The 12,302-nt window shown below is 70.6% G+C and overlaps 3 protein-coding genes across 4 annotated transcripts; 1 reads left to right on the plus strand and 2 right to left on the minus strand.

Moving 5' to 3' along the window:
• Positions 1-392: 392 nt before the first annotated feature.
• Positions 393-3,097, plus strand: ATG4D (autophagy related 4D cysteine peptidase). Its single transcript, XM_030006958.2, is given in 12 exon segments — positions 393-694; positions 778-861; positions 1,032-1,205; positions 1,312-1,655; positions 1,658-1,788; positions 1,883-1,947; positions 2,078-2,172; positions 2,174-2,218; positions 2,336-2,414; positions 2,522-2,598; positions 2,711-2,834; positions 2,928-3,097. Coding segments are annotated over 12 exon segments (1,512 nt in total). The 5' UTR covers positions 393-570.
• Positions 3,098-3,395: 298 nt separating this feature from the next.
• Positions 3,396-7,962, minus strand: KRI1 (KRI1 homolog). The gene is given in 19 exon segments (XM_030006955.2): positions 3,396-3,882; positions 3,979-4,074; positions 4,190-4,254; positions 4,348-4,478; positions 4,579-4,708; positions 4,832-4,874; positions 4,876-4,915; positions 5,011-5,086; positions 5,171-5,341; positions 5,440-5,535; positions 5,622-5,930; positions 6,101-6,175; positions 6,264-6,360; positions 6,451-6,500; positions 6,605-6,662; positions 6,779-6,884; positions 6,979-7,084; positions 7,596-7,669; positions 7,798-7,962. Coding segments are annotated over 19 exon segments (2,127 nt in total). The 5' UTR covers positions 7,880-7,962; the 3' UTR covers positions 3,396-3,560.
• Positions 7,963-8,075: 113 nt separating this feature from the next.
• On the minus strand, positions 8,076-11,639 carry AP1M2 (adaptor related protein complex 1 subunit mu 2). Of its 2 annotated transcripts, XM_030006957.2 has the most exons (13): positions 11,421-11,639; positions 11,043-11,199; positions 10,893-10,960; positions 10,666-10,796; positions 10,441-10,588; positions 9,852-9,978; positions 9,620-9,762; positions 9,472-9,543; positions 9,214-9,372; positions 8,969-9,094; positions 8,320-8,395; positions 8,183-8,244; positions 8,099-8,150 (listed from the first exon to the last, which is right to left on the minus strand). In XM_030006957.2, exons 1-12 carry the CDS (start codon positions 11,460-11,462, stop codon positions 8,222-8,224), a joined length of 1,272 nt encoding a protein of 423 aa, XP_029862817.1. In that variant the 5' UTR covers positions 11,463-11,639; the 3' UTR covers positions 8,099-8,150; positions 8,183-8,221. The 2 variants fall into 2 exon arrangements, with proteins under 2 accessions (XP_029862816.1, XP_029862817.1); XM_030006956.2 differs by having other exon boundaries at positions 8,076-8,244; positions 11,421-11,637.
• Between the last annotated feature and the right edge of the window lie 663 nt (positions 11,640-12,302).

Raw genomic sequence — 12,302 nt, forward strand, 5'->3', positions numbered from 1 at the left:
CTCTGTGGGGCTGAGACCCCCCTCCATGAGCCTGAGACCCCCCTCCATGGGGCCGGGACCCCTCTTTATGGAGCTCGGACCCCCTCTAGGCCGGGACCCCCCTCCATGGGCCTGAGACCGCTCTCTATGGGGCTTGGACCCCTCTCTATGGGGCCAGCAGTCCTCTGTGGGGCTGAGACCCCCCTCCATGAGCCTGAGACCCCCCTCTATGGGGCCGAGACCCCTCTTTATGGAGCTCGGACCCCCTCTATGGGGCCGGGACCCCTCCGTGGGGCCGGGACCCCTCCCGGTGCGGGGGGAAGCCCTCTGCCCCCCCCCCCCCCCCCCAGTGACAGCCGCCCCCCGTCACCACGGCGACCCCTCCTCCCCTCCCCTTCCTCCCTTCGCCCCGCCCCTTCCGCCTCCACTTCCGCCCTTCCGCGCGTCGTTCCCCCCCGCCCCCCTCTCGCCCTCGACAAAGATGGCGGCGCCGGCGGTGGCGGCGGAGGGCCGCGATCCCGGTACCGCCCGGCTGCGGCCCCGCCCACCCCGCCGGGGACACGCCCCTCCCCGCGCGCCGCCGCCGCCGCCATGAGCTCGGCACCGAGCGGGCCGCGGCGGAGGCGGGGGGGGGGCGGCGGCGGCGGGACCCCCCCGGCGGCCGAGGACGGGGCCCGGGGCCGGTTCCTCTCGGCCTGGAACAGCGTCCGATACGGTGCGAGGCGGGACGCACCGGGGGGGGGGACGGGGACCCCCGGCTCCCGTTTTTTTTACACACCCCCCCCCCCCCCCCCCCAGGCTGGACGGTGCGACCCAAGACCCATTTCACAACAAACTCTCCCCCCTCCACCTCCTGGGGCGGGCCTACCGCCCGCGCCGACGGTGAGTACCGGGAACGGGGGTCCCGGGGGGGGGGGGCGAGACTTCCCTGCTCATCTCTTCTCCTCTCCCGGCCCCCCCCGCCGCAGCGGGAACGGGGGTCCCCCGGGGGGGGTGGTGGTGGTGAGAGTTCCCTGCTCATCTCTTCTCTTCTCCCCCCCCCCCCCCCGCAGAGGAGCTGGACCGTTTCCAGCGGGATTTCTCCTCCCGGTTGTGGCTGACGTACCGGCGGGGCTTCCCGGCGCTGGCGGGGACCCCCTGGAGCACGGACTGCGGCTGGGGCTGCATGCTGCGCACCGCACAGATGCTGCTGGCCCAGGGGCTCGTCCTGCACCTCCTGGGCAGGGGTAAGGGGCTGGGGGGGGGGACACGACACACACACGCCACCCCCGAGACCCCCGGGGGGGTCCCCGCGTCACCCCGCCGCCGCCGACGGCCCCTTCTCCGTTCTAGACTGGATGTGGTCCGAGGCGATGCCGGAGGTGGAGACGGCGGCTGGGTCCCGGCGAGCGAGGGACCCCCCGGGAGGGACGCGGGACCCCCCAGGAGGGACGCGGGACCCCCCAGGAGGGACACGAGACCCCCCGGGATGGACGCGGGACCCCCTGGGATGGACGCGGGACACCCCAGTGCAGACACAAGAGCCCCCAGGACGGACACGAGACCCTCCAGGATGGACACAGGACCCCCCGGCACGGACGCGAGACCCCCCAGGATGGACTGAAGCCCCCCCCGGCGTGGACGCGGGGACCCCCCGGGCCGGGCAGGGACCCCGCGGGAGGCTGAGCGGCGGCACCGCGCCATCGTGGCCTGGTTCGCCGACCACCCGCGGGCGCCTTTCGGCATCCATCGTTTGGTAGAGCTGGGTCGGAACGCCGGGAAAAAAGCCGGGGATTGGTACGGCCCTTCCATCGTCGCCCACATCCTTCGGTGAGCGGGGAGGGGGTGTCGGGGGGGGGGTCCCTCTGCCTCGTTTTGGTGGCGGGGGGGCAGTTCGCCGGGATTCATCCCCTTTCCGTGGCAGGAGAGCGGTGGAAACCTGCCCGGAGACCGGCGGCCTCTCCGTCTACGTCTCTCAGGACTGCACCGGTACGTGCCGGCGCGGGGGACGCGGGGGGCTTCCCCCTCCCCGATTTTGGCGGGGGGGGGGGGGGATCCAGGAGGAGGAGCCCCCCCCCCGCCCTCGACCCCTTTTTTTTATTTTATTTTTTTCTGGCAGTTTACAAAGGGGACGTCGCCGGCCTGGTGCAGGGGGACGCCGAGCGGACGGTGCCGGGGCAGCGCCGCGCCGTCGTCGTCCTGGTGCCGGTGCGGCCTGGGGGGGGAGACCCTGAACCCCGTCTACGTGGATTGCGTCAAGGTGGGGAACCACGGCGGGCCGGGGGCTTTGCCGCGCCGCCGGCACCGGTTCTTCCTCCCGGTTGGGCCGGGAAACGGGTCCCGGTGCCGCCGCCGACCCCCCCCCGCCCCGCTCCAGGAGCTGCTGAAGCTGAAATCCTGCGTGGGCATCATCGGCGGCAAACCCCGGCATTCCCTCTACTTCGTCGGCTTCCAAGGTAGCCGTGCCGGTGCCGGCGGTGCCGCGTGGGTCGGGGACGCGGCTGGAGGCGGGGGGGGGACGCGACGCACCGACTGATTTTTGGCCCCCCCCGCGTCGCCCCAGACGATTTCTTGCTCTACCTGGACCCGCACTACTGCCAGCCCTTCGTCGACACCTCCCGGGAGAACTTCCCCTTGCAGGTGGGTGCTGGGGGGGACACACACCCCGATAAAACAGGGTGGGGGGGGGGGCCCAGGAGGGTGTTACCCTCCCCAAATTATTTTTTTTTTTTTTGCCCCCCCCCCCCCAAAGTCCTTCCACTGCAGCTCGCCCCGGAAAATGGCCTTTGGGAAGATGGATCCCAGCTGCACCATCGGCTTCTACGCCGCCGCCGGGCCGGACCTGGACGAGCTCTGCTCCGACCTCACCCGCGTGAGTCCCCGCTGCTGGGGGGGGGGGGCGGCTTTTGGGGTGTCCCCCCCCCCTTTTTTCTGACCCTTTATCCCCCCCCCCCTCCTTTCCAGGTCCTGACCCCCCCCCTCGGCGCCGGAACGCTACCCCATCTTCACGGTGGCGGAGGGTCAGGCGCAGGACCACGGCCTGGAGCCGCTCGGCTCTCGCCCCCCCCCGCCGCCGCCGCCCCCCCGCGCCGGCAAGCGCCCCAAAAAACCCGGCGCCGACGAGTTTGTCTTCCTCTGACCCCCCCCTTACTCCCCCCCCCCCCCCCCCCCCCCATACACTGGATCAGACCCCCCCCCCGGCGTGGCATCACCGCGGTTTGCGGGGGGGGGCCGCGGGGACAATCCCCCCCCCCCCTCAGGGTTTTGGTTCACTACTGCGCCGCGCCGGGGCCGGAGCTCAGGGCCGGCATTTGCCGAATCCCGGCGGTGGCGGGGGGGGGGGCCAAGCTGAGCCCCCCCCAACACTTCTCCCGGCACAGGGACCCCCCCCAACCCCGTCGTGGTGTTTTTTTGGCCGACACGCTGCTCATGGCGAGGGGGGGGGGCGTTATTTATTTCTCCACTCAGGACCCCCCCTCGTCCATCTGTCCGTCCGTTCCCACGTCCCCGGATTAAAGATGAACTTGAACCAGAGCGTGGCGCGTTACGGTGTTTCTCCGTCACCGCGCGTGTATGTCCCGTTCCCCCCCCCCAGCGCCGGATCAGGGCCGGGGGGGCTTTCCTTCCTTCCCCCCCCCCCCCCCCCACCTTTTTGCGTCGCTGCCGGAGAAGCTGCCGGTACCGGAGACGTCGGGGATTGAGGCCGAAGGCTTCCAACCGCTTCCCGGTGAAATCCCGGCCCCCCAGGCGAACCGCCGGCCCCAGGGGTGCCGAACCCCGGCGCCGGGCCCCCCCGGGGTGGGGGGGGGGCCGCCGCGGGGGGGGGGCCCCGAGGCCTCCGGCTCCTCCGACCGTTTCCGCTTGTCCCGGCGTTTCTTCCCCAGCTTGGGCTTGGCCGATGGCGCCGGCTGCGGCTCCTCCGGCCTGGGGAGGGTGGGATGGGGGTGAGGGGGGGGCTGTGTACCCCCCCCAAGCCCCCCGGTGCGCCCCCCCCCTCCCCAAATCCCCCCCACCACGTACGCGGCTGCCAGGGATTTGAAGATCTGCTGCTTCTTCCAGGCGTTCTGCGCCCGCCGGCTGTAGTTGGCCTGATCCTGCCGCTCCTCCTGCTCCGACCTGCGGGCGAGGAGTGCGGTGAGCCCCCCAAAGCGGGGGGGGGGGGGGGGCACACACAGGCCCCCCCCCCCCCCCCCGTTTGGGGTAAAAGAAACACCCCCCCCCCCCCCCTCACCGGTACATGCAGGTCTTGCGCAGGGAGCACCAGCGGTTCAGCTCCTTGTCATCAGCTGCCAGAATCTGGGGGGGGAAGGACATGGGGCAGAGTTGGGGGGCACAGACAACCCGGGGGGGGGGCACAGACCCCCCCGGGGGCGTCCGGGCGGACTCTACCTCGTCGGTGGTGAGGCCGAAGTCGCAGGGGAGGACGTTGCGGTACTTGAAGCGACAGGGCAGGTCCCCCACCAGGTCCTCGTAGTCCAGGCGGTAAAACTCGTCCAGGTACTGCTCGAAGGTGCTGGTGGCTGCGGGGAGGGGGGGTCTCAGGGGTTTTGGGGGGGGGGTCTCAGGGACTTGGGGGGGGTCCCAGGACTTGGGGGGGGGGGGGGGGGTCCCGGCACTCACCGGGGTCGAACGCCGGCTTTTCCCGCTCCACCGCCTCCCTGAACCGCGTCTTGCGCCGCTTCTTCCCCAGCGCCGGGGGCTGCCGCTGTTTCGGGGCCAGGGGGGCCGCCGGGTCGTAGTCCGCATCCATCTGGGGGGGGGGGGGGGGGGGGGGGCAGAAAGGAGGGGAGTGGGGGGGGGGCCTGCCTGTGCCGCCCTATCCCTGTAATGAGTTCCTCCCGGCCTCAGCCTGGGGGGGGGGGTACACACGTACCACGAAATCGGGGTCCTCGCAGTGGGGCTCGTGCTCGCCCCCCCCCCTCCTCCCGGCCCGTCCAGGCGTCCCAGTTCCAGTCGTCTGCGGGGGGGGGGCACACACACACACAGTGACGTCACCTCGGGGATAGGGGGGGTGACAGTCGTCCCCCCCCACCTCCGAGCCCCCCCACTCACCGTCCAGCCCCTCCTCCTCCTCAAACTGCGGCTTCTCCTCCTCCCCTCGGCCGTAATAATCGTCACCGAAATATTCCTGGGGGGGGGGAGAGCAGAGAAGGGGGGGGTCAGCGGGGACAGGGAGACGGTGGGGGGCATGGGGGGGGGGGGGGGCACCCACCGCCATCAGCCGGTCGTGCCGGGCCGGGTCAAAGTCTTCCTCCAGGAAGGTTTCGGTGAAGCCGACGACGGCGTTGCCGGTGGCCTCCCGCAGCCGGGCCAGCCGGGCGGCCATTTCTTCCCGCTTCAGGTTCTTCAGCTGCTTCAGCTCCTCCTGCTTCCGCGCCTTCTCCTACGGACGGACGGACGGACGCGGTGCCGGGGGGGGGGACACGGACACACGGCAGTCGGACGCGGCGCTGCCTGCGCCCCTCGGCTTCACCCCCTCACCTTCCTCTTCCTCTCCCGAATCTGCTCCCGCTTCTCCTTCCGCCGCTCGTCCCGTCGTCGCACCGAGGTGGGGATGTTCCGGGGGTACGTCTTTACCTTGGGGGGGGGGGGGTTTAGGGTCAGCGTGCCTCATCCCCAAACCATACCCCCCCACCCCCCCCAAATTTTGCCGCCCCCCCCACCTGCTCGGCGTCAGGCTCCTCGAAGCGGAAATTGTAGCGACGTTCGAAATCCTCCTGCTTGGCCAGGAAAAGCTCGCCCTCGTCCGAGGAATCGGCCAGCCGGAGCGGGGACGCCCTGGGTGGGGGGACACGGGGTGGTGAGGGGGGTGCGGTGGGTTTTTGGGGGGGTCGGGGGCGGGTCCCCGCTTACCCTTCGGCATCCTCTTCCTCCTCCTCTTCCTCGCGGTAGCCCTGGTTCAGGACGTAATCCCGCAGGAAGCGCTCGCCGGGGTCCAGCGCCGGGTCGGTCCAGTACTGCTGGAGGGGGACCTGCGGGACAGGGGGGGGGATGTGGGGACAAGGGGGGGCTCAGGGACGTGAGGGGGGGGACACGCAGGGATGGGGGGGGACGACACACAGGGACATGGGAGGGACACGCAGCGCTCTGCAATCCCAGGTTCATCGCTGCCACGAGGTGTGCCCGGCCTCAGCCCTCTCACCAGGTCCTGCAGCGGCTCCGGGGGGGCTTCCCCCTGCCCCTTCAGCCAGCGGATGTAATCCTCCTCCTCCCGCTCCTGGGGGGGGACACACAGCGTCAGCCCCGAGGGCCCCCCCACCCCAAAACCCCCCTGTGTCCCCCCCACCCCACCCCCCCAGCCTCACCTTCTCCTCTGCCGTCTGACTGCGCCGCCGGAGCAGGGCAGACCCCCCCTCCTCCTCCTCCTCCTCCTCTTCGCTGTCGGCCACGAACGCTCGGAAGCTGCCGGGGGGGGGGCACACGGTTACCCCCTCGGTGCCGAGGACCCCCCCCGAAGCATGGCAGCCCCCCCAAATGTCACAGCCCCCCTACCTCTCCTTCAGCTCCCGCTGCTCTTCCACGTAGCTCCTGGAGGCCACTCGCTGTGGGGAGAAATTGGGGGGGGGGGGTGTTTGTCAGTGCTGGGGGGCGTCAGAGTAATTTGGGGGGGGGGTCACATGCAGCCCCCTCCCCCCCCCAAACCCACCTTCCTCCGCTCGGCTGCTGCCTCTTCATCCTCCTCATCTTCCTCGTCCACGTATTTGCTGTGGGGAAAGCAGGAGGGTCAGAGCCTGCCTGGGGGGGGGTTCAGCCCAGGACATAACCTCCCCCCAAAAATAAGGCCCCCCCCCCCCCCCCCAAAATAAGGCCCCCTGCTCACCCCTCCTTCTCCAGCACCACCTTCCTCTCGTAATCCTTCAGGTACATCGGCTTCGCCGGGCGCCCTTCATCTTCCTCTTCCTCGGCATCGCTCCCCGACGACGAGTCTGGGGACGGAGGGAACGGGGTTTGGGGACACCCGCCCCCGTTTTGGGGACCCCCCCAAGGGGTTTTGGGGGGGGAGATGCCCCCCCCCGGTACCTTGCTGGCTGTAGAAGGTGGTGTCCTGCCGATAGATTCGGGGGTCCCGGGTCTTCAGCAGCGCCAGGGTGCGGTAGAAATCCCGCTCCAGGCGGGGGTCGAGGGCCTGGGGGGGGGGACGGGACACCCAGGAGTTTGGGGGGGGGGGTCCCAGGAGTTTGGGGGGGGACCCAGATGCCCAGGGAGGGGGGGAACCAAATGTCTGGGGGGGGTCCCAGGAGTTTGGAGGGGACGGGGGGACATCCAGATGTCCTGGGGGGGGGTGATGCAGGTGTCTGGGGGGGACCTGGGAGTCTGGGGGGGGACCCAGGCATCCGGGAGGGGCCCCAACAGTTTGGGGGGGGGGGGGGACACCCAGATGTCTGGGGGGGGGACCCAGAAGTTTGGGCGGGGGTACCAGGCATTTAGGGGGAGTCCGGGAGGGTGGGGGTGCCCAGGAGTCTGGGGGGGGGTCCCAGGAGTTTGGGGGGGGTCCGGGGGGGGCACGCAGGCATCTGGGCAGGGACCCCAGGAGTTTGGGGGGGGGGACGACATCCAGATGTCTGGAGGGGGTCCCAGGTTTTTGGGGGGGGGGGGTCCCAGGATTTTGGGGGGGAGACAGAGCTTCCGCCACTCACCACGTCGTCCCCGCTGGATTCGGACTCGGACTCGGAGCTGGAGCCGCCGCCGGTGTCCCCGTAACGGTCCCGCACTGCGGGGAGCCCTCAGCTACCGGCACCGCGGGGCGGGGAAACCCGCCCCCCCCCGGTCCCCCCGTGTCTCCCCCGCCACCTCCCGGTCCCCCCCCGGCCCCGCCCCCCCTGGCCCCGCCCCTCTCACGCCGCTGCAGCTCCTCGCGCCGCCGGTACCGGCCGTAGCGCTCCGCGAAGGCCGCGTTCACCCGCAGCTCCGGCTCCGGCATCTTCTCTCTCCCCCTCCACGTGACCGCCGCTTCCGGCTCCCCCGTCACGTGGGTACGTCCGCCACGCCCCTCCCGACGGCCCCGCCCCTCCCGGCAGCCCCGCCACGCCCCTCCCGACAGCCCCGCCCCTCCCGACAGCCCCGCCCCCACCCCGCTCTTAAAAGGGTAAACGCGCCGTGCCCACCGGTGGGGCCCACCCCACCCCCACCCCCAAAACAGATCCACGGGGCCGGTGGTCTCAGCTCCATCTTTATAGGCACAGAGGAGGAGGAGGGTGGGCGCGGGGGGGGGTGTCCGGAGGGGGGGGGTGTCCATGGTGGTCCGGGCAGCCCCCCCCCGCCCTTAGCTGGTGCGGAGCTGGTAGTCTGTAAGAGGAAAAGCAGGGGTGAGGGGGGGGGGGGCGGTGTCCGTGGGGGTCCCTGGGGGGGTCCCGGACTCACCCCCGCTCTGGGTGATGTAGCGCACCCAGGGCAGCGCCTGGTACCCGCTCTTCTCGATGATCTTCATGTACCGCACCTGGAGGGGGGCAGGTGGGGATGGACACCCCCCCCAACACCCCTCCCGGGCACCCCGACCCACCCTCGGGCATCCTGACAACCCCCCAGCTCCCCCTGGTGCAGAGGGGACATTCATTGCCCTCCCCCCCCCCGCAAAACAGGCCACCCCCACGGAGATGCAAGGGGCCGTGTCCCCGTACCCTGTCCCCAAAGCACACGGGACCCCCTTCCCCGGGGACACCATGGGCCATGTCCCCCCCCAAAACACACAGGACCCCCTTCCCCGGGGACCCCATGGGCCATGTCCCCCCCAAAACACACAGGACCCCCTTCCCCGGGGACACCATGGGCCACGTCCCCTCCATCCTGTCCCCAAAACACACGGGACCCCCTTCCCCGGGGACCCCATGGGCCATGTCCCCCCCCAAAAACACACGGGACCGCCTTCCCTGGGGACCCCACGGGCCATGTCCCCCCCAAAACACACAGGACCCCCTTCCCCGGGGACCCCACGGGCCATGTCCCCCCCAAAACACACAGGACCCCCTTCCCCGGGGACCCCACGGGCCACGTCCCCCTCCCCGGGTGGCACCTGGATGCCCGAGACGGTGAAGTAGGGGATCTCGAAGCGGACGGAGATGGGGGGGCGACCCTCCTCCTCCTCCTTCTCCACGCTGGGCAGACCGAAGTGGGCGCGCATCAGGTGCTCCTTTCCCCCCTGCGCGGCACCCGCGGGGCTGGGGACGGTGCCGGGCCACCCGCCGCGGCGGCCGGCTGGGGGAAAACCCGACGAGGGGGGACCCCGGCGTCGGGGATGAGCGGGGTGGGCAACCTCACCGGGAAGGATTTGATGGTCCAGATGACGAGGTTCCTCTCCGGGAGGTACCTGGCGGAACCCACGCTCGTCTTGAACTTGGGGGAGTCGGCGTCGCTGGGCACCGGCACGGCGATCTCCACCCCGTTGGCCACCGACTGCTTCTTGAACTGGCCCTTGGCCTTGGGGAGGGGGGGGGAGAGAAGCGGGGCGGGGGGGGGGTCAGGGGCGCCTGGGGGTCCCCCGTGGCGGCGGCGGCGGCGACCTCCCCGGCGTCTCACCTTGACCATGATTTCCACCCGGCTGTGGGAGAACTTCTCGATGACCGACTCGATCCAGATGAGCGGCTTCACCTGGGTGGGGGGAAAAGGGTCACCCCCGTGTCCCCCCGTGTGTGTGTCCCCCCCCTCGGGTGGGCCCGGCCCCCACCTGGGTGTTGAGGCGGTAGGACATGAGCTCGAAGTCTCCGTCGGGGGGGATGAAGGAGATGGTGCGGTCGTTGTCGAAGCGGGAGAGCCGGACGCACTGGTGGAACTTCACGTCCTCCAGCTCCACCGACTTGTTCTTGCCCCCTGGGGAGGGACGGACGGTGTCCGGGGGGGCGGCGAGGGGACGGGGATGCGTCACCCCCCTGTCCCCGAACCCACCCGGCGGCACTCACGCCCGGTCAGCTCGAAGAGGACGCGGTCGTTCAAGCCCAGGCGCAGCTCGGGCATCCCCGAGAGGAAGACCTTCAGCTTGATGGTGCCCACCACCTCGCTCAGCAGCACGCTGCCGTTGGCGCTCACCTGTGGGCACCGGCACCAGCTTCATCACCGGCACCATCCTCATCACCATCACCGTCCCCATCAACGTCACCGTCCCCATCACCAACCCCATCCTCATCACCGTCCCTGTCCCCATCAACGTCACCGTCCCCATCCCCATCACCGACCCCATCGCTATCGCCGTCCCCGTCCCCATCAACGTCACCATCCTCATCCCCATCACCACCCCGACCCTCATCCCCGTCACCACGATTGTCTCCATCCCCACCCTCATCATCAGCCCCATCACTGGTCCCATCCCCATCATCCCCATCGTCCCCATCACCCCAGCATCACCATCATCGACCCCCTCACCAATCCCACCACCATCACCATTCCCATCACCGGTTCCCCACCACGGACCCGGCAGCAGCCCCTGCTGCAGCAGGACCCCAACAGCCCCCTTCCCCCCAGTTTGCAGGCGTCCCCCCCTCCCCGTCTCACCAGCAGGTTCACCGACTCGATGACATCGATGAAGACCTCGTTCTTCTTGTACTTGATGCCCTCGGAGCGCCAGGACACGGCGTTGGTGACCGTGGTGGGGACGCGGGATTTGCCCGTCTCCAGCTTGTTACCCTCCTGCGTGATGTACCTGCGGTGGGTGGGGGGGGTGAGGGGGATGTGGGGGGGTCCCGACGCCCCCTCCGGCCCCCCCCCAGCCCCGCTCACTCCTGCAGGATCTTGCTGTCCGTGGTCTGCGGGAAGCCAAAGTCCATCAGCTCGTCCAGGAGCTCGTAGATGATGACGAAGTTGTCGCGGATGCTCTCCTCCTCCAGCTCCTTGAAGTACTCGCAGAAGACCTGGGCGGGGGGGGGGGAGCGCCTCCATCACACACCCCCCCCCCAGGGAGAGGAGCTCCCCCAATTGGGGGGACCCGAGCCCCCCTCAAACCTCACCTCCACCACCTTGTAGAGGAAGGAGTAGACCAAGGAAGCGTTGCCGTTCTTCTTGGTGGTGGCCACCACTGGTGGGGGGGGGGGGGTGTTAAGGAAAGGGGGGAACACCGGAGGGGGGGGGTCCGTGGGGAGGGCGTTCCGTAAGGATACGGTAGAGGTTGGCGTGTTTGATCCAGAGGAAATGGACCTTGCCGTGGGTCAGGAGGGGGGTGAGGGCCCCCTCCTCCTCCCGCTGCAGCAGCAGCCCCATGAAGTGCTCGATCTCCCCCAGCCCCACGTCCCCCTTGTAGTTGCGGCTGATCAGCGGCTGCGGGGGGGGGGGGGGGGGGGGGGTGTCAGAGGTGGGGGGTACCCCCACCCACCCCCCAAAATCGCTCACCCCATCCCCGGGGTCACGGCGGGTCACCGCCAGGCTCCGCCGTTGACCTTGGCTGACCTTCAAGGCCAGAGGGGGGACAACGGGGTGTCCCCCCCGGAGGGGGGTCTTTGGGGCGGCGGCGGCGGCGGTGGGGGGGGGGGGGGTCTCACCTTCCCCTTGAGGTCCAGGATGAAGAGGGCAGAGGCGGCCATGGCGGGGCCCCGGCAGCCACCGCGTCGTCACCGTCACCGTCACCTGCGCCAGGTGAGCGGCTGCGCCCACGGGTGCGTGGGGGCCCTTAAAGGGGACGGCCCCGCCCCACAGACACCCACGGCGGGGGGGGGGGGCCGGCACCCACCTATGGGCCTGGGGGGTCTAGCCAAGCTGGGTGGTCTTGTGGGGGGACGTGGGTTGGGACCCCCCCCACCCAAGGGACCCTCAGGCTGGGATGGGGGGGGGGGGGGCTGGGCAGCTCCCAGGTGCTTGGGTCGCCCATCCTGGGTTTCGGGGGGGGTCTGTGGAGCAACCTGGGTGCCCCAACCCAGCCTGGGGGGGGGTCCTGGAGCAGCCTGGGTCCCCCAACGCCCCCCCCCCGGGGGGTGTGCGTGCACCCTTGGGTGCCTGGGTCTCTCATTCCATCCTGGGGGGGGACCCAACAGCACCCTGACCCCCAGATTCCCCACCCTGGGGGTCCCTGCAGCACCCCAGATCCCTCATCCCACCCCAGGGGGTCCCTGCAGACCCCTGACCCCCAGATCCCCCACCCTAGGGATCCCTGCAGACCCGAGACCCCCAGATCCCCCACCCTGGGGGTCCCTGCAGCACCCCACATCCCTCATCCCACCCCGGGGGGTCCCTGCAGACCCCAGACCCCCGGATTCCCCACCCTGGGGGTCCCTCTAGCACCCCACATCCCTCATCCCACCCCCGGGGGGGTCCCTGCAGACCCCAGACCCCCGGATCCCCCACCCTGGGGGTCCCTGCAGCACCCCAGATCCCTCATCCCACCCTGGGGGTCCCTGCAGCACCCTACATCCCTCATCCCCCCCTGG

The sequence above is a fragment of the Aquila chrysaetos genome, unplaced genomic scaffold (genome assembly GCF_900496995.4).
Source record: "Aquila chrysaetos chrysaetos unplaced genomic scaffold, bAquChr1.4, whole genome shotgun sequence".
Lineage (NCBI taxonomy): Eukaryota > Metazoa > Chordata > Aves > Accipitriformes > Accipitridae > Aquila > Aquila chrysaetos.

Coding starts and splice junctions, on each gene's coding strand:
- AP1M2 (XM_030006956.2), bottom strand. CDS start 11,462: ATGGCCGCCTCTGCCCTCTTCATCCTGGACCTCAAGGGGAAG. Junction 10,589..10,665: donor GACAGCAAGATCCTGCAGGA/GTGAGCGGGGCT, acceptor CACCCACCGCAG/GTACATCACGCAGGAGGGTA. Junction 9,095..9,213: donor GGACCATCAAATCCTTCCCG/GTGAGGTTGCCC, acceptor GGTGCCGCGCAG/GGGGGAAAGGAGCACCTGAT.